The sequence below is a fragment of the Anolis carolinensis genome, chromosome 1 (assembly GCF_035594765.1).
Source record: "Anolis carolinensis isolate JA03-04 chromosome 1, rAnoCar3.1.pri, whole genome shotgun sequence".
Taxonomy (NCBI): domain Eukaryota; kingdom Metazoa; phylum Chordata; class Lepidosauria; order Squamata; family Dactyloidae; genus Anolis; species Anolis carolinensis.
The window spans coordinates 37,294,255-37,320,282 of record NC_085841.1 but is presented as its reverse complement, the minus strand read 5'-3'; the positions used below and the strand labels follow the sequence as shown (position 1 = coordinate 37,320,282).

The 26,028-nt window shown below is 40.6% G+C and overlaps 1 protein-coding gene across 3 annotated transcripts in view; it reads left to right on the top strand.

Annotated features, from left to right (window-relative positions):
- susd4 (sushi domain containing 4) overlaps positions 1 to 26,028 on the top strand; it is a 129,941-nt gene that overhangs the window by 65,652 nt on the left and 38,261 nt on the right. For all 3 annotated transcript variants that reach the window (XR_010003616.1, XM_003216036.3, XM_008125884.3), the window contains one exon: positions 7,209 to 7,421. Coding sequence is in view for 2 of the 3 variants with exons in the window: in XM_003216036.3 (XP_003216084.2) it covers positions 7,209 to 7,421 (213 nt within the window). In the remaining variant the exon portion in view is untranslated. The remainder of the gene's footprint in view (positions 1 to 7,208; positions 7,422 to 26,028) is intronic.

Sequence of the window (26,028 nt, the reverse complement as noted above, 5' to 3'; positions counted from 1 at the left end):
TCATGAGTGGTGAAGCAAGAACTCCTTGAGAAAATCTCAGTGGGTACTAGATGTGTAACTAGCCCCCTTTCCTCAGTAGCATATTTAGGTTTTTGGAGTTTTTTGGATTTCTCAGTAAAGGGAAACTCAACTTGTAGTACCTTTTATCTTTAAATATATGTCTAAAAATATTCAGCAGCACATTTCTGTATTGTGTTGGCCTTCATCCTATCTTCCCACACAGTACAAAACACAAAGTATGAATACTTTGGACTTCATGTATGGTGAATAAAGGTGATGATAATTGTGGAAATTGTTACCATCTTACAAAGCATTCTGTAAAGTGATTAGAAACCCCAAATTTTTAAAAACCTTCACAATGTCAAAGGAAAAGTTTACTGAGGCCAGTCATGTTATTACCCAGAAGACTTTAATATTACACTAAAATATCAAAAGTCAGAATTTGATCGCATTCACATTTTTAAGCCTTTCACCACTGGCATTAATTGCCCTCCTGTTGTGCCAACTGTGAAGCCGTTCAGCTCTAAACATTCAGTCAGTGTTTGACAGCCTAATTTTGTTGTTGTTTTAAATTTATTTTTTGTTTACTGTAATGCTCCCTCCCATTTGCCACGTTTGTTCACTAAAATGAGCTTTTTTGTTTTTGGTTTTTGTTTTAAATTGTCATTTTATATTGTCTCAAAAATGGTCTCTGGAAAATTCATTTTAAGCATTACAGATGAAAACCTGACAATGAATTCTACTATTATTGTTGTTGTTTTTAATTCATTTATAGCCTGGCTTTCTCCCAATGCAGATTCCTATTATTAGTAGTATTAGTATTGCAATGGTATTATTATATTTATGTATACCCCACTTTTTCTCTCTACAAAGGACACTCAACACAGCTAAATGTCTACACATTTAAAAATACAATACAGTTAAAATACGCTAAGTACTGAGCTTACTGTTCTTTGCTTAGTCTCCTTAAATCCCTTTTCTACACAAAATCTTGCCGTTCACCCTCTTCCAACTGGTGTGGAAAGTGCATGATTGCAGCATTTGAGGAGTGCATATAGGCATGTGTAAGCTTGAAGAGCATTACTCTGTGTTCTGGGTTTACATGTGTATAGAGTTGTGTTTTATTGAAAAAGTATTCCCACATTTCCTTACAAATGTGCTGTTATTGTCAGAGAGGCTAATGCAGAGAAATTTAGCTTGTTTCACTGCTGAATCTAGCCCTTTGCCTAAACCTAAGGGCTAATTATGTGATATATCTCCTGTAATTGCAGAAGAAATGTTCCTAAACTTACAATGGAAACAGGAAGCAATTAATAATAGTGGACCATATTGAAGTGATGGAGCCTTCGGTGGCTCAGTGTGTTAAAGCGCTGAGCTGCTGAACTTGCAGACTGAAAGTTCCCAGGTTCAAATCTGGGGAGCGGAGTGAGCACCGTCTGTTAACTCCAGCTTCTGCCAACCTAGCAGTTCAAAAACATGCAAATGTGAGTAGATCAATAGGTACGGCTCTGGCGGGAAGGTAACGGCGTTCCATGCTGTCATGCTGGCCACATGATCTTGGAGGTGTCTACGGATAACACCGGCTCTTCGGCTTAGAAATGGAGATGAGCATCAACCCCCAGAGTCGGACACGACTGGACTTAACGTCAGGGGAAACCTTTACCTTATATAGAAGAATTCTCCAAGGTGACTCTTAGGTGTTTCTTTGGTATCCTTCCACCTGAATTCACCAAAGGACCTAGAAAATGCCTTAAGAAGATATATTTTGTCAGATGCGAGTAAAGGACCCAGGGTATGGGGATCGTACTGTACTTGTAATGCATAGTTCAAAGTCCATGTTTTGTGGAAGAAAAGTCAAGAAGTCCATGTTTTGTGGATCCCAAGTCTTAGTTGCAAATGTGTACAACCTTTGATATATGCAGTAGGGGGCCACATGTAAGTTTACTGCTGCCACCACTCTTTTACTTTGTAGTATTTCCAATAGTTGTACAAAATATTTATTAGAATATTCCTATCCAAAATCATATCCAAAGATCTGAAGGCATTGTAGAGTAAAGGCAGATTAAAACTGTTTTAAATAGTAAGAATGATTTGGGAAAAGCTAGATATATATAAAACCACTTAACATATAAGCCCATTTAAAACCAGTTAAATCAATTTAAAATAATCTAAGATGGGAAAATTGGATAAATAAAAACCCATGTTTTGATTGAGAACGGGAATAAACTAAGTGTTGGTGTCAGTCAGACATCCAAGAGAATGTTATTATATTACTTTTCCAGAAAAGGCATTTTTAATAATTTGGAACTAAATCAGAAATCATTTTGGGGCATCTCCTGCTTTGGGAAAAGCCCACTTCTAGTCTAAAATGACCCAGGGAGCCCTGGAATTAAGCCAAAAATGTCCCCAACACATCATAGAGAGCATTGGACTGGGGTGGAGGAGCATTAGGGCTCATATTATTTTGCTGTGCGGTTGGGTGTTGGAGTACAGCACCCCTATGCTTCCTAGGGGGCTGATGGGGCTCCTCTGGCCTCCCAGCGTTGCTCCCCCTGCAGTCGGGCATTACTTTTCTAAGGAACTGCTGCAACTCCGGTTGTCTCACCCAAACATAGCAGCTCATGTCTCTAAAGTTTAAATTAAGTTAACATGCTGCTTTTATGTTGGGCTTTCTGCATATTCTTGACTTTCTGTTCCTTTCCCCCAAATAAATGCTCTTCTAAGTTGTTTACTCTTATGTTTTTGCCTGGGGTTAATTGAAATGCTCAATCTGCCAGAACGCTTTATGTGCTGCTGGAATATGATGTTCCTAAGGAGGGAAGCTCTTAAGATTGGAAAATTATTTGGACTACATAAGTACACTGATGCTTTTTGTTTCCTTTAGAGCTTGTACATCAATACATTTGGGGACAGAGAGCTTGACATTTTACAGCATAGTTGGTTTTCATTGGTAAGGAAATTATGGAAGAAGCAACAGAAAACATAGGAGGCCCACTTACAAAAAAACAAAAACATTGGGATTATCTGTTAAGCCTCCATGAATAAATAGTACAGTTATACTTGAAAATGTTTTTCTGGAAGCACCATTAGCCTAGATTTTTTTTCATGTCAGGATTGACTTGAGAAACTGCAAGTCGTTTCTGGATATGAGAGAATTGGCCATCTATAAGGACGTTGCCCAGGGGATGCCCGGGTGTTTTACCATTCTTGTGGGAGGCTTCTCTTATGCTCCCGCATAGGAAGCTGGAGCTGACAGATGGGGGCTCACACTCTTCCCAGATTCTAACCACCGACCTTTTGATCAGCAGTCCTGCTGGCACAAGGGGTTAACCCTTTGCACCACCGGGGGCTCTCAGCCTAGATTGGAATGCCATAATAATAATAATAATAATAAAACTTTATTTATACCCCGCCACCATCTCCCCAATGGGGACTCGGGGCGGCTTACATGGGGCCATGCCCAAGACAATACAGTAAACCATAACATAATACAATTAAATAATACATTACATAAAATAAACAGTACAACATAAGATCAAAACAGCAATATAACACGAGCGGGCCGCATGAATACTACATTTAAAAGCTAGATTAAAAAATTAAAACTCTGGGTGAGAAAGGGATCAGAATAAAACCTCGAGGGACGGGACATTAGATAGTGAACCAGTCTAGAGGATAAATATCGGGGGGGAGTAGCATAGAACATTTACTCTCCGAAAGCACACCGGAAGAGCCATGTTTTTAAATCTTTCCTGAAGGCTAAAAGGGTGGGGGCTTGCCTGATTTCAATGGGCAGCGAGTTCCACAAGCGAGGGGCCACCGCAGAAAAGGCCCTCTCCCTTGTTCCTACAAGGCGAGCCTGAGATATAGGTAGTGGCGACAGGAGGGCCTCCCCTGATGATCGGAGAGGTCGGGCAGGTTTATGGTAGGAGATACGGTCACGAAGGTAGGCGGGTCCCAAACCGTTTAGGGCTTTATAAATGATGGTCTGCACCTTGAATTGGGACCGGAAGATGAACGGCAGCCAGTGGAGCTCCTTAAACAGGGGAGTAGATCTCTCCCTGTAACTCGCCCCCGTTATTAGTCTGGCGGCCGAACGTTGGACCAGCTGTAACTTCCGGGCCGTCTTCAAGGGAAGCCCCACGTAGAGCGCATTACAGTAGTCCAGTCTAGAGGTAACTAAGGCATGCACCACCGTAGTCAAGTCAGACTTCACGAGGTATGGTCGCAGTTGGCGCACAAGTTTGAGTTGTGCAAAAGCCCTCCCAGCCACCGCCGACACCTGAGCCTCAAGCGTCAACGCTGAATCCAGGAGGACCCCCAAACTGCGGACCTGTGATTTCAGGGGGAGTGCAACCCCGTCCAGCACAGGTTGCCACCCAATACCCCGATCCGACGAGCGACTGACCAGGAGGGCCTCTGTCTTGTCAGGATTGATCCTCAGCTTGTTTCTCCTCATCCAGTCCGCCACAGCGGCCAGGCACTGGTTCAGCACCCGAGGGGCTTCCTTGGAGTCAGGTGGGAACGAGTAGTGGATTTGTGTGTCATCTGCGTAGAGATGGCAACACCCTCCAAAACTCCGGATGACCTCTCCCAGCGGTTTCATGTAGATGTTAAAAAGCATGGGGGATAAAATAGACCCTTGCGGGACCCCACAGGTCAAAGGCCAGGGGTCCGAGCAGGTGTCCCCCAGCTTCACCATCTGGGAACGGCCCTCCAGGAAGGACTGGAGCCACTGCAAAACAGTGCCACCGAGTCCCATCCCGGAGAGCCTCCCCAGAAGGATACCATGGTCGATGGTATCGAAAGCCGCAGAGATGTCCAGGAGAACCAGCAGGGTCACACTCCCCCTGTCCAGTTCCCTGCGGAGGTCATCCACCAAGGCGACCAAAGCCGTCTCAGTGCTGTGCCCAGGCCTGAAGCCAGACTGCGAGCGGTCCAGAAAATCAGTGTCATCGAGGAACTCCTGGAGCTGCGTGGCCACCACCCGCTGCAGAACCTTGCCCAAAAACGGGAGGTTGGAAATTGGTCTGTAGTTGTTACATACAGATGGGTCTAGCGAGGTCTTTTTTAGTAACGGTTTTACCACCGCTTGCTTAAAACAAGATGGAAATGACCCCTGACCCGGGGAGGCATTTATTATAGCCACAAACCAATCCAACAACCCCTCTTTGGCCTGCTTAACCAGCCAAGAGGGACAAGGATCCAGAGCACAAGTGGTCGCCCTCACAGACCCAAGAATCCCCTCCACGTCATCCGGAAGAACAAGCCGGAAAGAATCCCACAAAATCGGACAGACAGGTGCCTCGGTTACCTCCGCTGGAACTACAATTAAGCTGGAGTCCAACTCATGGCGTATCTGAGCAACTTTGCCTGCAAAGTGGTGTGCAAAATCGCTGCACCTAGTTGCCAAGTCATCAGGAAGCCCCTGGGTCTCAGGAGGCCGCAGGAGCTCCCCAACAACTCGGAACAACTCCGATGGCCTGTTGGCCGCAGACGCTATGCGGGCAGTCGTGAAAGCTTTCCTGGCTGCTCGCAGAGCCACGGAGTAAGCCTTAATAGCGGCTTTAGCCCGTGCTTGGTCAGACACATCCCGAGATTTCCTCCAGATGCACTCTAGTCCCCTCCTTGCACGCTTCATCACGGCCAGCTCCTCAGTGAACCAAGGAGTCGACATGACTCTACGCAGCGAAAGGGGACGTTCGGGAGCGATCGTGTCAAGTGCCCTTGCCAACTGGCTGTTATAACGATCAGCCAGGACATCAACAGCATCGCCAGTCTCCAGAACAGGAAGATCCCCAAGAGACCTCAGGAGTCCATCCGGATCCATCAGCCTCCTGGGGCGGACCATCTTAATGGGTCCACCACCCCTGCGGAGGTTAGAAGACACGGCGAAACTCAAACAGATCAGATGATGGTCAGACCATGACAATGGAAGAATATTTTGCTCTTCCACTCTGACTGTCCCACCGTCCACAATGAAGACGAGGTCCAGCGTGTGTCCCACCTGATGTGTGGGCCCAGATATAACTTGAGTCAGCCCCATGGTCGTCATGGCAACCATGAAATCCTGAGCTGCACCTGTCAAAGTGGTCTCGGCATGAATATTAAAGTCCCCCAAAACTATGAGTTGTTGGGAGACCAGGGCCGAATTGGAGACCACTTCTGCTAGCTCGGACAGAGAGACTGCTGGGTCGCAGGGTGGACGGTACACCAGCAGAATCCCCAAGCTGTCTCGGGCTCCCACCTTCAGGAAGACACACTCAAACCTCGAAGACTGCGGAACGGCGCATCTGATCAGGGCGATGGACTGCCGAGCAATCACCGCGACTCCTCCTCCCTGCCCCCGAGCCCTGGCCTGCTGATGCACCCCGAAACCTGGTGGGCACAGCTGAGTGAGATTCACACCACCCTGCTCGTCCAACCACGTCTCGGTGATGCATGCCAGATCCGCCCCCTCATCCAGCCATGACAGTGATGCTGAAAGATGTCATATATGAACAACATCCCCTCCCCATCTATTTATTCTCCTCTTCTCCTCTCTCTCTCCCTTCCTCCTCCTCTCCTCTCTTATCTCTTCCTCCTCCTCCTTTTGTGGTTGGGACCTGTACGAACAAACAGAAATATTGCTCCTGCTATTGTAGTGTCAGAATATGTAAACAACACAACTTTATCTGAGCTAGGGATGGTACAATATTTGCATAACTGGAAAATAGAAGAGTCAAGAGGGAAGACAAAAGTAACATAAAGTATCTATTCTATGCTTATCTGACACCTCTGTGGTGCATATTGATACTTTTCCTGCCACTCAACCATTCCCTAAATATGCAGCTAGCTGGGCTTAGCACCAACTAGCTGATCTTAGCCCCCTGAGTGACTTTTGTATCTTTAGAATGAAATTTCAACAGTAAAGCCTTTTTACCGTGTCTCTTTAATTAGCTAACTAACATACAGATGAATGGATGAATGTTAACCTGGAAATAGGATTACATTGGCAGGATGACAGGATCTGAATCATATCTGGATAAAACATAAGGTGATTATGTCCTCTAGAATCACCTGCTGCATTCAGTTCCAGCACCCTTATCAGTGTCATTGTCTTAGAATCTGTAGCCTTTCTTAGTTTTTTAGAGATTTGAAGTGGGAAGTTTGCTATCTTATGCTTATCTAGCTCTTTGATCTAATATTTCACATCTTTGTTGACATAGGTTTTGATGAACTCCATGCTTGTGCGGATCCAGGATTCCCCGAATATGGATATAAGATGCCCAGCGCAGGCGTTTTCTTCGAAAGCTCTGTAGTCCGGTTTTATTGCCAAGAAGGATACAGGCTTAAAGGTCCTTTCAAAAAGCTTTGCGAGAGACATTTTAATGGCTCCTTAAGCTGGAAGCCAAGTGATAAACCTGTGTGCCTACAAGAAGGTGAGTCTGGTTTATTTTTAAGAAATCTTATTTGTAAATCCTCTCTGTACCATGTTTATGGTTTTAATTTGTAGGACCATGTTGAACTATGTTCTTATATCAGAACAGTTTGGTTTTTAAAAGGGTTAGTAATGCATCTTTATGGGTAGAGACGGGGTTGTGGCTGAACCAAAGCAATACATGCAAGACATTTCTCATTCTGACCAGTAGTTTTCACTTATTACTGTTCCTCCAGAAATAATTATGCAGCCTCCTGAACAGCTCCTCTTTTGAAAATAATTTAGAGAACAATGTGTTATGGCAGTCTTGGTACGTTTTTAGGCCCTTTTTAGTGTATATTGTGGAAGTTCCAAAGAATAGCAGTGCATGTCAATGAACAGATAAAAGTGCAGTGTTGGTTATATTGAATTACTCTCCTGGCAACTGAATATTCTTTGTAGAACTTTAATGTTGTGTTTTATTGGGCAGTATGACTAATTCATAATGATAATAAGAGTGTGTGTTAAACAGAGTATTAAATTAGTTATGTATGGTTGGGGTGTTGTACATTATTCATTTGAGGATGAAAAAGAATGGAAAGGAAATTATAAAATGTGGTAATAAAATAATTCTGTTTCTATATTAGACACATTTATTGACGTAAAACTCAACTCAATATTGTATATACTCTTTAAAACGTTTATTGTGAGAATGTTTTGACTCAAGTATGTTCAATGGAAGACAGGTTAGCCAAGCAAATTAACTGCATTGTTTGGATGTATCTTACATCTAAGCAAACTGATAATCATTTATTACCACAATAAATGTGCACAAAATCATTAGTTTTTTATTGGTTTGCTTGCTCAAACTATGTTTAGTATAAGTGTGTTTGCATGCATAAACATTTGGAAAAGCAACGAGACAATTGGTTGATAAAGACTTAAAATAGTGTATAACTACTAAAATAATGTATAAATATTAAAATAAATATAGCATCCCTACTTTGTGGATTTTCACTTATTGTGGGTGGTCCTGGAACCTAACCCCAGCAATAAGTGAGGGAATTTTTATGAGATTAGAAGGTAAGCAGGATGAGTTGTGGAAACTGAGCCCCCTTGTACACTAGCCAGTATCCCAGGATCTGATCCCAGATAATTTGCTTTCAATTGGATTATATGAGTCTCCACTCTCAGATAATCTGGGATAAGCAGATCATCTGGGATCAGATCCTGGGATATCCCACATTTTCCACTTTGAAGTGGAATATATAGCAAAGCAGATATTATGGGAATTTTCTGTCTTGACATTCTGGATTATATGACTGTGTTGAAAGGCCCATAGAGGCAGTGTGGAAGGGTCCTTATTTTCACACAAAACACACTTTTGCTTGACTATGGCACTGGATCAAATGAATAAAAATGAGTAGAAACGTATGTGTCCTCAAATTAAACAAAACGTAAAGTTTTGTGAGAAAGACAGTTGGCTCATACTGGTAAATATTTGATAGGCTGTGTACTACAGCCTTATGATAATGCCATGCCCTCTTCTATGATAGCAATTAGCATGGTTACCATGTGACCCCTGGGATCTCTCTCTGAGTATGTGCTACCCCCCTTCTGGCCTTCTAGTAGAAAGTATATATAAGCCCCAGCCAAGTTGTTCGGCTCCTTATTCTGGAACTACAATGTGTTGATTAATTGCAGTATTGTGTTAACTGAAATTTCCTTGACCAATCCTATCTCATATCTCCGCTTGATACCAAACCCAAAACAGCATTCTGGAACAATTAGATAATGTGCCTCATACACTTGTGGTACATTTGTGAAAGTGACATTCATTTGTGATGTAAATCTTTTAATCAGTCCATAAACACACATCTCAATTGGTGTTTGCATCTGGACCTCACCAAATAGGGTTTGGTAGACAAAATGATTAAATGTCATATCACTTTCTAGCTTGACCATTCTTTTAACAGTCCTCATTCATTATGTTTTATAGATTTATGACTATGTTTTCTCATCTTAGGCAAGGCAAGAGATTACACAAAAACATTGTGCAAGATTATTTCTAAAATGGCTGTCACAGGCAATAAGCTAGATCATTTGTATTTATTTCCACAGTTAGAGTTGCCAGGTTTCAAGGCATTAGCTGAAATCTCAAGGAATTGCTTGCCTGGCTCTCTAGCAAGAGAGATGAAATACAGGACAAGAAGCTCTGGATAATAATGAACTTCTCTTTTGGTATGTGAGATGGGATTTAAAACCCGGGTACCCACCTGCAGGATGTGAATCCTAACAAGAATAACAACAACTGTTATACCTGCTAGGCACATGTGACCACTTATCTGGCCATTGAAAATGACTTGTCTTTTCTATCTGTTTTTGGGTTGCCATTGTCCTTTATTTTCAGGAGCAGTTCCAACTTATTGTCCAGACTTTGCCATCTCTTCTTTGTGCACCATAAAGACCCATCATGGTGGTATCACAGGGATATCCTCCTTGGTCTCAGAAGTTAACTTTGAAATATCAGGGAATATGATGCTGCTAGGAGCCCCTGGTGGCACGCAGTGGGTTAAACTGCTGAGCTGCTGAACTTGCAGACCAAATGTTCGAATCTGGGGAGCGGGGTGAGCTCCCACTGTTAGCACTAGCTTCTGCCAACCTAGCAGTTCAAAAACATGCAAATGTGAGTAGATCCATAGGTACCGCTTCAACGGAAAGATAACGGCGCACCATGCAGTCATGACGGCCACATGAACTTGGAAGCGTCTACGGACAACGCCGGCTCTTCAGCTTAGAAATGGAGATGAGCACCAACCCCCAGAGTCAGACACGACTAGACTTAATGTCAGGGGAAAACCTTTACATTTACAGTAGAGTCTCACTTATCCAACATAAACGGGCCGGCAGAATGTTGGATAAGCGAATATGTTGGATAATAAGGAGGCATTAAGGAAAAGCCTATTAAACATCAAATTAGGTTATGATTTTACAAATTAAGCACCAAAACATCATGTTATACAACAAATTTGACAGAAAAAGTAGTTCAATACACAGTAATGTTATGTTGTAATTACTGTATTTATAAATTTAGCACCAAAATATCACGATATATTGAAAACATTGACTGCAAAAATGTGTTGGATAATCCAGAACGTTGGATAAGCGAGTGTTGGATAAGTGAGACTCTACTGTACTTATGATGCTGCTGCTCTAGCAGCCCTGTAATCTTTCAATATTGTTTCAACACAGCCTAAACCAGTTTTATCTATATCTTTATAAATATTAGTTTTGGCACTGATTGTTTCAGTTAAGAGAAAGATCCACTGCTGAAACTAAACCCTTGGATACCTACAGGTTATCTGACCAGAATATTTTATTTGTACTAACTGGCAAAAAAGAAGGAAAAGCAGAATAAATAAGTTAAATATTTCTGGAGTCATTTCCCCCTTTTTTCACTTGTCTGGAATAGAAGCATAACTCTGTAGATCAAAGTATCTACTTTTAATCCTAAGTGATAAGCCAGTAGGCCAGCTATTTGGAGCCTCTTCTGAGTAGTAAAGGGTTCCTGAATTCTGGAATTACTGCACTCATCCAAACAGTGATTCATTCTCTCTGACCAAGAAGGTTTCTTGTTTAGCCTAAGACTACCTGAAATAAAAAAAGTCATTTGATGTGTCTGGTTCCTGTCAAAATTCCCAGCTTTCTAGTTCTTGGCTCTCAGTTGGGAGTTGTTGCATATATGCCTCTTCTCTGCCAGATATCTACCAGCATTATCTGTGCTCACAGTGCAATACCATAAAGTATAGAAATGTCCCTGATAGATAAACATTTTAAGAACGAAGGCAGGTAATAGCAGCTCATTAGTCAATGGATGCATTGTAGCAAGCTTGTAATTTCCTTTTAAGATGAAAAGAATTTTCATTGTCAACACAAGGACAGAATTGCATGGCACAACAGATCTATAAACCTGTTGCATGCACTTGTCAAAAATTTATCAATTTTGGATTTTGAACTACAGTGTGTTGTGCCTGTATCTTTCAGTCACGGTAATGGGGTTAATGGGCGCAAGTTCTGTTGTGCCAACACTACAAAAAGAAGGAATTGTGCCAGCTGCCTAACTGTACTGCTTATGTTTACTTTGAATGGTGGGTGGTGAGTGGGTGGCAAGATATACATTTTGTACTTAACAGGTTTTCTGTTTTAAGAAAATATGTTGTGCTATATTAATAAACTCTGCTTTATCCACACGTCTTGTTGGGCTTGGTTTCAGTAAACCTAGCACAAATGTCAGGAAGGATGATGGGGCAGAATTAACTTTTGATACATAGTACTATAAATGTGTTAAAAATCTGTGGGTATTGCATTTCTGGACCTGCATGTCCTGAGAAACATGGTGACATTCTGAGCTGGAGAACATATTCTAGAAAAAGCACTAAAATGCGAGTGCATTAAAACATACATACATACATACATACATACATACATACATACATACATACATATAAATAAATGAGTGATGGCATCACGGCAACCCACAAAACAACAAAACTAAACACCCCACAACCTTGAAAATTGACAGCACAACCCCTCATCCACGCCTCTGGGTTGATACAACAAAAAGAAAAGAAAAATAAAGTCCTAATTAGAGGGAGAGGAATAATTGTTTTTATCCAATTGCTGCCAGTTAGAAGGCTAGGCTCCGCCCACTTGGTCTCCTAGCAACCCACTCAGCCCAGGGGACAGGCAGAGTTAGGCCTCACATAGGCCTCTTCCACACTACCTATAAAATACAGATTATCAGATTTGAACTGGATTATATGGCAGTGTAGACTCCAGGCCCTTCCACACAGCTATATAACCCATTTATAATCTTATATTATGTGCTTTGAACTGCATTATCTTGACTCCACACTGCCATATAATCCACTTCAGTGTGTATTTTATACAGCTGTGTAGAAGGGGCCTCATATAATCCAGTTCTAAGCAGATAATATAAGATTATCAATATACAGTAGAGTCTCAATTATCCAACATAAACAGGCCAGAACCTTTACCCTTTACCTTAACTACCACCAATTCCTCAATACTTTATTTCCCATACCACCATACTTCGCCACAGCAACGCGTGGCCGGTCACAGCTAGTTACATAATAGAGAAGTATGTATTCCAAACCTGCTGAAGATTTGGCAGCATCAGAAAGCAGTAGAATCAAAACAGAAACAATTGTCCTGCTTTTAAGGAAACAAACATATCTGTGATCCTGTTAACACGCAGCCATTAAGAAGATGGTGCTGAATCTGTTAGCTGACAGAAAAACACCACTCTGAGCCTCTTCAGTCACAGCATAAATGCAAGAAAAAACAGGAGGCATAAACCTGTGTTGCATCATTTTTCAAGTACGATGGATCTTCAGGGGACTCGAAAGTGCAATGCATTTGCATTTACTGCTCTCTCAGCAAGAATATCCTGGCCTAAGCTGACTCTTGGAGGCAGCAGATATTTAAGCAAGGTTTTTGTTTTTGTTGTGGCTCATCCTCCTCCTATGCACTGTTCTCCAGTTTCTGCTATTCTTTCCCTTTTCGCTTCATGTGTGTGTGGTTGCTCTAAGTAATTTGTGTCTGACAGAGAGGGAAGGCTGAATTGGCACATGATAGTTGCACACAGATGTCTTACTTTTCATAACAGCCACAAGCAATGGCTCCATGGAAGAATAGGCAGAAACAAGACCCCATAGTGTGGGCAATATGCTTACAGCATCCAGGGCACATGGAAAGCATAATGTGTCAATTACTTCTCAAAGTCACTACTGTTAGATCTGTCTTAGTATGCAGTATGCTATCATTTTGGACCACACTTGGAAGACTGGACTGTTTGACCATCTGTATGATTCTAGGATTTCAGAATTAATTGTCTTTATGCATTATTTAAAAAGTATTGGCTAGCTAGAATTGGACTTAGTTTCTTTGATTTAATTTTTAGAACTATTAATGCAAAACATTCTGAAGAAAAGCACATCCCTATTCCTTTTCAATGCAACTTGAACACTGCTTTTCTTTATTGCAGGAGATGTATTCCAGGGCTTTCAGTGATTTATCCAATAGAATAGAGATGCATAACAAGTTTTCTTAAACTGTCACAGCCTGACTGGAGTGTAATACAGCACAGAGAAGGTGCAAACAGTAACTCTGGGGTTAATAAAAACATGCAAGATAAAACTGTCATAACCCCTCTACCATGCATTCGACATGGATTGAAAGAACCTATATTAAGAAAGATACTCCTAAAATATTAGGAGCTAGGGATCAAAGTGGCATCCCCCCATTCAGAATCTTAGGCCAGAACAACTAAAATAGTTTTTGCGTGTTTGTGTCAGGAGCGACTTGAGAAACTGCAAGTTGCTTCTGGTGTGAGAGAATTGGCCATCTGCAAGAACATTGCCCAGGGAACACCCAGATGTTTGCTGTTTTACCATCCTGTGGGAGGCTTCTTTCATGTCCTCACATGGGAAGCTAGAGCTGACAGATGGGAGCTCTACCCGCTCCCCAGATTCGAACCGACAACCTTTGCCTACCACCAGGGGCTCCACTTAAATAGTAAGAGTAGATAAAAGGGAAAGACTGAATTTAGTACCGTGATAGCTCTTAGAATAACACACTGAAGGAAGGCAAAGGTAACTTCCTCTGAACAAGTCTTGCCAAGAAAACCCCACTTGGGCCATTCTGAGGACCCTTCCAGACAGGCACTATACCCCAGGACCTAATCCTAAATTTTCTCTTTATCCGAGATTATCTGGCAGTGCAGACTCATATAATCCAATTTAAAGCAGAAAACCTGGGATCAGATTCTGGGATATCGGGGCTGTCTGGAAGGGCTCTACGTCAGAAACAACTTGAAGGCACACAACAACATCAGGTAAACTGATGAGTTGTGGATATGTAGGTTCCAGCATGAATATAATTGAAAAAATATACTCATCACGAGGAGCCATAATTCTGAGGAATATAATGCAAGGATATTGTAGGTGAACACAGTAGAAATCTCTTGGAATCAAATTGGTGCTGGAATTACAAAGCATCATGTTTTTGGGAAAATGCCACAAGGGCCATTTAATCCAATTTCCCCATAAGTTGTGAATCCTCATCTTAAAGCATCTCTTAACACTCTGGAGTTGTAAAAGTTCTGTTTTGGTATGGATAGTATTTCTGCTAACTCAGTTACTGGAGGAAAGAGTATTGATTTCAGATCCATGGTGAGAGATAAAAAGTAAAGATTAACTGAGCATGTATATAAGCTTTCACTAGATTTTCTTGTATGAAGTACCCTTGGTATCTGCTAAGATTTGGTTTGGGATTTCCTCTTTTGTTGTTGTTTATTCGTTCAGTCGCTTCCGACTCCTCGTGACCTCATGGATCAGCCCATGCCAGAGCTTCCTGTCAGCTGTCGCCGCCCCCAGTTCCTTCAAGGTCAAGCCAGTCACTTCAAGGATACCATCCATCCATCTTGCCCTTGATCAGCCTCTCTTCCTTTTTCCTTCCATTTCCCACGGCATCACGATCTTTTCCAAGCTTTCCTGTCTTCTCATTATGTGGCCAAAGTACTTCATCTTTGCCTCTAATATCCTTCCCTCCAGTGAGCAGCTAGGCATTATTTCCTGGAATATGGACTGGTTGGATCTTCTTGCAGTCCAAGGCACTCTCAGAATTTTCCTCCAACACCAAAGTTCAAAAGCATCTATCTTTCTTCACTCAGACTACCTTATGGTCCAGCTCTCGCATCCATAGGTTACTATGGGGAATACCATTGCTTTTACTATACGGACCTTCGTTGCCAGTGTGATGTCTCTACTCTTCACTATTTCATCGAGGTTGACCATTGCTCTCCTCCCAAGAAGTAAAGTCTTCTGATTTCCTGGCTGCAGTCTTCATCTGCAGTGATCTTCGTGCCTAGAAATATAAAGTCTGTCACTGCCTCCACATTTTCTCCCTCTTTTTGCCAGTTATCAATCAGTCTGGTTGCCATAATCTTGGTTTTCTTGATGTTTAACTGCAGCCCAACTTTTGCACTTTCTTCTTTCACCTTGGTGATTAGGCTCCTCAGTTCCTCCTCACTTTCAGCTATCAGAGTGGTATCATCTGCATATCTAAGGTTGTTAATGTTTCTTCCAGCAATTTTAACTCCAGCCTTGGATTCGTCAAGTCCTGCACGTTGCATGATGTGTTCTGCATACAAGTTGAATAGGTAGAGTGAATGTATACAGCCCTGCCATACTTGAACCAGTCTGTTGTTCTGTGGTCTATTCTTACTGTTGCTACTTAGTTGTTATACAGATTTCTCAGGATACAGAGAAGGTGACTTGGTATCACCATACCACCAAGAACTTGCCACAATTTATTATGATCCACACAGTTGAAGGCATTTCCCCATGGATTCCATAATATGTGAATGCTCAAATCCCATTGTACATAAATGGCAAAATTAAGGTTTGCTTTTTGGAATTAAAAAATATTTTCAAGCTGTGGATGGTGGAATCTGTGGATGCAAAATTCCTGGATATGGAGGGCCGTCTGTAGTCTAAACTGACAGAGCTTGGAAACTGGTTTTATCGTACAAGCCAATGCCAGCGATGTAGGCAGCTAACAGTTTAGTGAGCAACTGTTTCTGACTAGCCCCCATAAAAGGAAAACAGATCAGTCTTGAGATAAATGAGAATGAAATCATTGCAACAAGATCAATGTTTCCCATTTCGAAAATGAAAACCTCATATTTCACTTCTGTTTAGGTTCTGTAGTTGTATTTATGGAACAGCAAGGCTCCAAGCTAACAGCAAGCCTCAAGTCAATGATCTTTTCATTGGTGTTTTTAATTCTGTCAGTTTGAATTTGTCATTGTGAAGATAATGAAATCTATTGTTGCATATCTGAAATGTATCTGTCCATGTGCCCAGGTAATCGTGTCTTTTCCCCCACTCCGTCCATTTTGGTTTTCCCCATTGACCAGACATTTGTTTTTATTTCCTCACCATTACATGGTTTATATACGTGTGTGTGAGAGAGAGAGAGGGAGAGAGAGATGCACTCCCTATCTTCCTTGTGTGGAGAGCACTCCATAATTGCCAATCTAACTTGCTGGCTTTGAGTAGCTTGATATATTTCTTTGGCTGAACAACTTCTATAAATTGTTGGAGGTCTTGAAATGGCAGCTCTGAGATCCCTGGAGAAAGGGAAGGGGAAGTAAATGAAATACATAAACAATTGATTAACAAGAATTAAGAAAAGTCATATACTGACCTTTTAAAAACAAATGTTTTGCAAGCTTATTTTAAAAAATTGTTGTGTTTAAATGTTTTGTCTTTTTAAAGTTGTTTTGTAAATAAAAGAAAAGATCTAGAAGGAGTAGACTTGTCATTACACAAATGCAAATCTCTGTCATCTTGTGTATATGTCTATTTGTTGGATTCTTGTCATAACAGAGTTATACTGCTCGCTGGAGTCCTCCTAAGCGGAAATTACTCTATAGTAAAGGTTTATGCTAAGATTGGAGATATACTGTAGACATGTTTTGCACCTGAAAAAGTCCAAATGACAGTCCACTTTTCTTGAGTCATTTTTCAAAAAACGATTCAGGGATGCTGAAGGCAAGTAAACAAATCTGTCTTCACTTGTCAACATTGCCTTATTTCAAATTGTCTGCCCCCATCTGACTAAACTATTCATTCCAAAGATTCTTTGGGAACTTCTGAGACAGGAAAACTGCGTCTCTTTAAATATAAAATTGCTTTCCTAGTCATTTTCCATAATACAGTCAGTCTTTGTATCCGTGGGTTCTCCACTGATAGATTCAATTCAACTGTTGCTCAAAAATATGTGCACAACAAATTCTGAATTTTTAGGGGATGAGGAAAGAACAGAATAACCCTGATTTCTTATTATGCTATAAAGCAGAAAAAAATTAATGCACTTGAAATATTATTTCACCGCAGAACTAAAGTATGCAGAATGAAGATTAAAGGAGGGTTTGAGCTAATCATAGCTGAAGACAGAGTTTCTCCTAACCATTATTTGAAAAGGGTCTTCTGCAAGGTGCTATTGTGCTAAGGAGTGAAAGTAACCAACCACAATCTCTTTCAGCTGAATGCCCAAGAAGAAGCATGTTATACTAAATCAAGGTGATGGTACTTTCTTGATACCAGTTGATAGGGAGTTCCTTGCTTGATAGAGACCAAAAAACAGCTTAATTTTCCTAGTTATTTTGTTCTTGTTGTGTGCCTCCAGCTCACTTCCCATTTGTGGCAAGCCTAATGAGTCCCTGTAATGGGGGAGGGCCAACATTTGTTCAGAGTGAGTTTGAACTTTGTCTTCCTCCAAGGCTTGAAGGAGTATGAATTGCCCAAGGTTACCCTGGGACTTTTGTTGTACCTAGTATATTTGACACAAGGATCATTTTAACACTCCTTTCTCTGTACAACAAAATTATTTTCAGTAGTAATCATGATATGAAACAACAATAATAACAATGGTCAGAAAGGAAACACAGACAGTGAAGATTCTATTTTATTGAGCCCACAATAAATACCTGCCTTTCCCCAATGAGGTCTTATCGATCTCTACATCTGTCTTTGTTCCATCTAGGAGCATCCTATTCAGTTCTCAAAAGGAGAGTAAAATCAAATAGAACTGAGATCCTCCAGGAAATCCTGTAATAATAGCTCTGTCTTTGACTGTGCTTCGGTATGCTTGTAGCACTGTAAAAAACAACAACATATATCTCTGCTCCTTCCAGTTACCAGGTTTGCCCAGCCTATCAAATGGCAACCTTTGACACTGTTTACCTGCAAATCTAGGTTAGCAAAAGCAAACTCTTTCTTTCCAAGACTAGAGAGTTCCTTTCTACAATCCTACTCAGCTTCCAGAGTAGGCTAGTATAGACTTATTTTTTTAAAATGAAATCTTAGAATTCAGTTCAGCCACTAGTTCTAATGGGTAGCAGTTAGAATTTCTAGAATCTGGATTTAATCTGACCGATCTGGTAATAAGGGAACCCTACAATATGAGCTTTGGATAAAATCGGCCCAATGTTTGAAAATCTCCTCTGGACTCACCATTCTGATGGGAAGAAAAGATGCTGAGGAAAGAAATATACAACTTGCATTTGAGGATGAATTAAAAGTTAAAGGGAGAAGCAGGAATGTGCAGTCCCTTAAAGACTGTTTTCTTTTTGAGCTTGAGTTTTTATGGACATCAATCTACTTTGTCAGTCATTGCATCTGAGGAAGTGGATTGACACAAATGCTCATGCTAAACTAGAGATAAATCTTAAAAGGGGTAAAAAAAAACATAGCAATGGCTCACAGATCAGAAGCATTCAATATACATTCCAATTCCCAAGAAAATGGTAGATTGCAGTGACCACAGAACCATCACATTAATTTCTTATGCAAGCAAAGTGATGTTCAAAGTTCTACAACAAAGACCCAATGTGGCTTACTCTCCCTAGATCATGCATTATTTTATACATCTCTTGCATCAACTCGCATCTCTCGCATCGTTTCCCCCCTAAACAGAAAGTCCTAAATATTGTACCCTTAACATTTGTGGAAAACTAGATTGACCTTTCTCGTATTTCTTGCCTTTTTCTGCATCTTGGCCTTTAATATCATTTCAATTACCTACTTGTAGACAATGACTATCTTAAGGGGAAGCTTTTGTGTATGGAGCCTTTTTTTTGAAGAGAGAACCTCTTCACGTGAAGAGATTTATTTAATCAGTAGTGAAGAGCTCCTAAGCATTTTCTCCTTATATATTTGTTGTAGCAACATAGCACTAGAATAGATCTAGTATTGTGCATCACTGGTTCTCAGTATACCACTGCTGGGATATCAAAGCAGTTTAGAGGGGCTTGTATTTTTTGTTACAATTTGCAACTACCAATGAAGTAATTATTTTCATTTCTTTGTGGTTCCACCAAACAATGGATCTGCAATTTTAAAAATTAAAACTTTCTCTGAACTTAAAATAACACTGCCTGGAAAAACAAACATCATCCTCAGAGAAAGTGAGACTTTCTTTTTTCCTTTGGTGGGATCCTTTCCTTGCCTAGTTTATCCATGCCACACAGCCTCTGAGGATGCCTGCCATAGATGTGGGCGAAACGTCAGGAGAGAATACTTCTGGAATATGGCCACACAGCCCGAAAGACATACAACAACCCTGTGATCCCAGCCATGAAAGCCTTCGACAACACAGGGATCCAGTTTCTTTGACAGAATGATTGGTGATGAAAAATAAGAGATAAGTGATTGACAGCTACAGTTATGGACAGTATTTCATACTTGTTCTCCTCTTTAAAAGATAAGGCACAGAATAAAAGGGAAAATGACAAGAGGAACAATTTATTACAAGATGAATACCTGTCCTACTCAAAGTGGTGGACCATGAACAAGTATCAGTCCATGTGCCCTTGAATTCCAGCCTGCAGCAAGTTTTCAGTAATGAAAATAAAATAATTATAAGTTATAATCAATGGGCACAGATATGGTGATGGTTCTAGATGTATTTGATCAAAAAATGATCATTTCTAATATCAGAACTCCTCAGAAGCACTGCCTTAGATGAAATTCTTAGACTAAAACTCATCATGTTCCATTACTTTATCTAAACTAGATTGGCAAAGCAGAGTGATTATATTTTATGGATTGTATATTTATAGCTTGGCCTATCATGCAAGTTTAGGACTACTGGTAATATAATCATAAAACTAATTTTCAAAATTCCAAATAAGATCAAGGTAAATATAAAGTCTGGAAAAATATGTGTTAAGGTTGGGAAAAAAAGATCCTAAATCTGAGCTTTACTGAGTATGCATGCATTTAGTGAGTTGTATAACTGTGAGCTAGACCACAAGAATGGTCTCTGTGCACTTACCCTCTGCCAATCTAAGCAACTGCACAGTTGTGAGGATGGTAAGACAGCATACATGTATTAGAGAATATGATATATTATTCACAGAATAAATGGCTTCTGAGATTGTTCCCAATCCCCTTTAAAATGTTAATCACAGAAAGTGTGCCGTTTGTAGCATGCCTATTTTTTTATTCACAAATATTTATATACCATTTAGAGCTAAGCATTTCAAATAGGTGTAGATTAATAAGAGTGTGCTATATAATTGGATTTGCTATTCTATATGACTGCTAAGCAAACATCAAGAGCTTGTTGCGCTTACCAGGAGAGCCTGTCCAAATGATCTCAAAGACTAAATGGGAGATAATCACCTGAAATCTGTTGATTTTTTTCCAGCTAGAACAGAACATTGTGTCCAGTTTTGAGCACCATAATTCAAGAAAGATATTGACAAGCTGGAATGTGTCCATAGAAGGGGAACCAATATGGAAAAATAGCTAGAAACGATTCCCCATGAGGAGTGATTTAAGAAGTTGATTATGTTTAGGCTGGAGAAGAGAATGTTAAGGAGTGGCATGACAGCCATGTTTAGATATTTGAAAGGAAGCATTGAAGACGAGGCAAGCTTGTTTGATGCTGTAGTAGATACTAGAATACTGGATCAAGCAGGAAAAGAGATTCCATCTAACCATAAAGGAAAACATCCTGATGATAAGAGCTGTTGGTCAGAAAAAGATGCTGCATCTGAATGTGGTGGTGTCTCCTTTTCTGTAGATGAGTCCGTTGGGAAGGAATGGTATTTGCTATGAAGGGGAAAGTATATTTTAGACTGATGGCTGTAATTACAGTGTTTTTAAAATGAGCATCTTATGATGAACAAATGCCCTTTTCCTTAATTTGCAGGTTGTCTAAGGCCAGTGATTATTCCTCATAGTTTCATTAACATATCTGACTTCAAGTCCTCCTTCCCAGTAGGATCAATAATATCTTTACATGCTTTACTGGATATAAGCTAGAGGGATAGACTTCCTTGAGTTCCTATATTATTTTACCTCATCATATAACCCATGCAGGTGCCTTGATGTGGGAGGCAAAACATTTTTTGTAAAAAAAAAAAAAAAACTTGCCTGCTAATATTCAGTATAATTTTAATTGAATTAATCGTTAAACTCCTCAAACTTTTTTGTGTTACAGTGGACTTTTTATATCTATTCAGAGATAAGTGTAATTGAATTAAATGCAACTTACTCTTTGTGTGCATAAGGCTCCATCTACACTGACCATATGATGCAGTTTGAAACTGCATTAAATGGCAAAAGGGGTCTAAGATGGCAGCCTTACTCACACTCTGGATATGACTCTTATTTGTATTCACAATTTATTATAGTTTGAGAATGTGTTATTCTAGTTTGAGGTTGTGTGTTATAAATTGTCTCAGCCCTATGCTTTGACATAAGGGAGCTTTGACATAAGAGCCATTCAGCAGTGGAACTCTGCCTTGGAGTGTGGCGTAAGCTCCTTCTTTGGAGACATTTAAACAGAGGCTCATGTCTATTGGGGGGGGGGGCTTCTCTGTGCCCCATCTGTAGGAGAAATACATAGTGGGAAGAGGTTTTCCCCTTAGAGGTCCTATTGGGGCCAACAATGGGATAATTTAAGTATCAAGTAGAAACCTGGATTTTTAAATTAGAGGCTTTGAGGCGAACATGTTTTATGGTTATACTACCTTGGGTATCCGGCAATGCCCACGTTATTTGAAAAGGGCCTTGTTTGTTTTTGGATGTTAGGTAATATCAGTTTGGTTATATGTTACACTATTTCTTAGGCAAAAAATTAGTCTTTGCTTTTGTTTTTTATGAATGTTCCCATTAGAAAATGCATGAGGATGTGGGTGAACTACAGTTCCTAAAAATCTTGGGTCAATCCTCCCAAATCTCCCCCAGTATTCACAGTTGGCCATGTTGGGTTTGTGTGCCAAATTTGGTCCACATCCATCATCTGCTGAGTACAGTGTTTTCTGAATATGGGTGAACTGTGAGTCCCGGATGCCAAATTCAATCACCCCCAAACCTCTCCAGTATACAAAGTTGGTTGTGTTGGTTCTGTGTGGCAACTGTAGTCCAGATATGTCACTTACTGGTTTCTGTGTTCTCTGAATCCGGGTGAACTATAACTCTCTGATGCCAAGGTCAATTACCCAAATCGGCAGCGTTAGATCTGTGTGCCAAGTTTGGTCCAGATCCGTCATTGGTGGGGTTCAGAGGGCTCATGGAATACAGGTGAACTATAACTTCTAGAGTCCAAGTCCCAAGTCCACCAGTGTTCCCAGTTGGCCATGTTGAATTTGTGTGCCAAGTTTGGTCCAGATCCGTCATCAGATGGGTTCAGAGTTCTCTGAATACAGGTGAACTATCACTCCTGGATGTCAAGGTCAGTCACCACAAAACCCCTTCAGGATGCAAATTTGGCCATGTTGGGTCTGTGTGTCAAGTTAGTTCTGGGTCCATCGTTGGTGAGGTTCAAAGTGCTCTTAGATTGCAGGTGTCGCACCTCAGGTTAGCTTCACCTTGCTAAAGACACCAAGCCACATACAGGAAGTAGTCTTTTGTAGTTTATTTAGAATACACACAAGATAGTTCATATAAGGGAAAAAATTCAGTTCCAAAAAATAGGTACAAAAACAAGGCTGTAAGCAATAAGTCCATCGAAACATAGAGCATAAAACAAGGTCCTTTTTATGGAACCAAAAGTCCCAACAAACAGAATATATCCACAAAATATTACAGGAAAGCAAACTTGGCACAGGAAAGCAGACTTGTTTCTAGATCAAGCGATGGAATTGCATTGACAGAGAGTTCTCTGCAAACAGACTGTTCTAAAACATGACATAAAGGTGTTCCTTTGCCCTTGAACTCTCGTTTATTGGCTATGCGAAGGCTTCTCTGCAACCCTCTAAATTCCAGTCTCGTAGCCCGATCGAGATCCCCAGAGTCAAGGCCACTGAGCTCATTATCAGGCAGCAAAGCGCTATCCTCCCTTTCTACTCCCTGCACCTGAAATTCCTCATTAGAAACAACATCATGATTTATTCCCATGGGAACAACTCCCTGCTCTTCATTTCCCACAGCTGGAACACTCCTATAATTCCCAGCATCAGAGTCATCCTCAAATTCATCCTAAATCCCATCATTATGCACATGTAACCCAGAATCTTCATCAGAGTCATGCAAAGGCACATCAGAATCACACAAAGGCAAAGGCTGAGCCACAACAGCAGGTGAACTATACATCCCAGTCCCCACAACTCCTATAAATCATGGTGAATTCTTCCCAAATCTCTCCAGTATGTACAGTTGCTGATCAATTCCTCTGTTTGTTGTGTGCAGTGAGTGGGGTCATGCAGATGGAGAGAGAGAAAGGAACACTGGGATGTGTCCGCTGTAACCTGCAATGTCCTTGGAGATAGTGACTTGGTGGCTCCTCAGCACTGGGAACTATAGTCTGTTTGTGGAGGCCAGAGGCTGCCTGTGTGAACAGACAGACCCATGCCACAAAGACACGTTTGGATTTTCACTTTTATTATGTGTATAGATTATTCAAGGTTGTTTTAACTAACTATAATTTGTCTGTTTTTAAACTGATAAATTATTTAATATATAGTATGATTCCCATACCTTCAGGGGATACATTCCAGACCCTCTATGGATACTGAAAGCATGGATAATAGCAAACCTTATATTTTGACTATACCTGAACAGGGATAGAAACAAACCAATGGTTTTGAAAGCCACCTTTCTCAGCCATTGCAACATTTTCCTTTTCTTTCCCTTCCTGCCTCCATCATAGCCTTGTCTCCTTATTTTTCCCCTTTCTTTGTCTTGCTGATTTCCGTATGGATCCTACCAGAAGCCCAAGGGTTAAGGGGTTCATAATTCAGTTTTCTGCAACTGAAGAGGTAGAACATAGGAGAACCACCTGGGTGCCAAGAAAACCACTTTCCCAGCCATAACTATTACCTGGGGTTTGTGGTTTCATGAAGTATGGTATTTTAAATATTCAGCCAGAGAGATCTAGTGCATCAACAAAGTACAAAGTAGTTCTTCTCCCCTTTTTACTATCACGGCAATCCTGCAAAGTAGATCAAGGTGAGTGATCCAGGGTCACTCAGTGAATGCCAAATAAACATATTATAAAACCAAAGTCATAAGCATCTGTTTTACAGTTTAATAAATCAAGTTTTCAGATATTCTTTCATATATGCAACAATTTTGCAGGGTGACTAGCATTAAATAGATTAATGTCAGTTCATGCAAATATCTCACTTCAACTTTGGTAAAATGTAAAATATTTTTTTTGTATTTGTGTAATTGAACTTTAGTGACTCCAGATGTTGAATAAATCTGCCTAAATCCAGTTGCTAATCCCATCTTGAGTATACCTATGACATTCACAGAAGTATAAATCTACCATGTCTTGTAATACGGATTTTAAAAATTAAATACTGCACAGGTGATAATTATTTGAATCTTGTGCTTCAAACTGTAGTTTCTCAACACTGATGAAGTAACAAAAAGTAATTTTCCTAAAATCTGAAAGATCTTGACTTTGAGTAAAGAACAAGGTGGGAAATGTAGCATTTAACAGTTCTGTTAATATTCCTGCCTTTCTAGGGATGGTCTGAAGAATGATTTCACCTTTTAGCCAATCCATGACTTCCACCAGGAGGAATACCTTGTTTTCTCATGGCATGCCTTCCTATGAAATGGGAATGCAGTGTTTTCACATTTCAGACTCACAGTAGTATGATACTATTTGAACTACCATGGCTCTACTCTAGTGATGCTTGCGATCTCCAGTTTTGTGAAGACTTTCTCTACCAATTAATTCTAATGGTGTAATTGAGTGAAATGGACTAGGCCATTGGTGTGATGGCTAGTACTGATAACAGGAAGCTGGGGGAAGGATTACTTCTCCCAGCCTTCAGCAACCGAAGAGGCCACTATTTTGGAACAGGAACAACAGCAACCCCAAGTAGACAATGGCAGACTTGCCACTCCTCTGGGCTCACAGCAAAGGCAGGATTGGGATCTTGAGTTGGGAGACCAAGGGTTAAGTGTTCCGGATCGGCTACAGTTAAGAACAGATGGGATTCGTGTGCGGAGATCTAGTCGTTTGGCTGAGAAGAGAGACAGCAGGTGGAGGCACTTAAGACATCTGTATAAATAGCTGAAGTCTGGAATAATGTAATGTTGGTTTGCTCTGCTGCTTTGCAGAAATGAACTGGGCAGGACTCTGATAAGTGGTGTCAAATTCATTGTGGGTCACATCAGTCTTATGAATGCCTTCAAATGGTCATTAAATCCATGGATGGAAAATCTGAATACAGAGGGACAACTATATATTTTCTACATCATGGTCAGTGCTCTTTAGTTCTTACCCAGTTTGGGTCCCCAGATGTTATTGAATGACAACTTGCATAACTTTTGGTTATCTGTCATGTAGATTGGGTATAATGGGAATTGCAACACAATAGCACTTGTGGCTTTCAGCTTGGGGAAAGTTTAAAGGACATTTTAAAGTCAGATATCATATCCCCAAGATTTATATCTAAATTCAAACCCAGTATCCTGACTAAACAGAACAAACAACAGCCTTCCAGATGTTACTGTATCACAACTCCTATCAACTCTAATTATTATTATTATTATTATTATTATTATTATTAT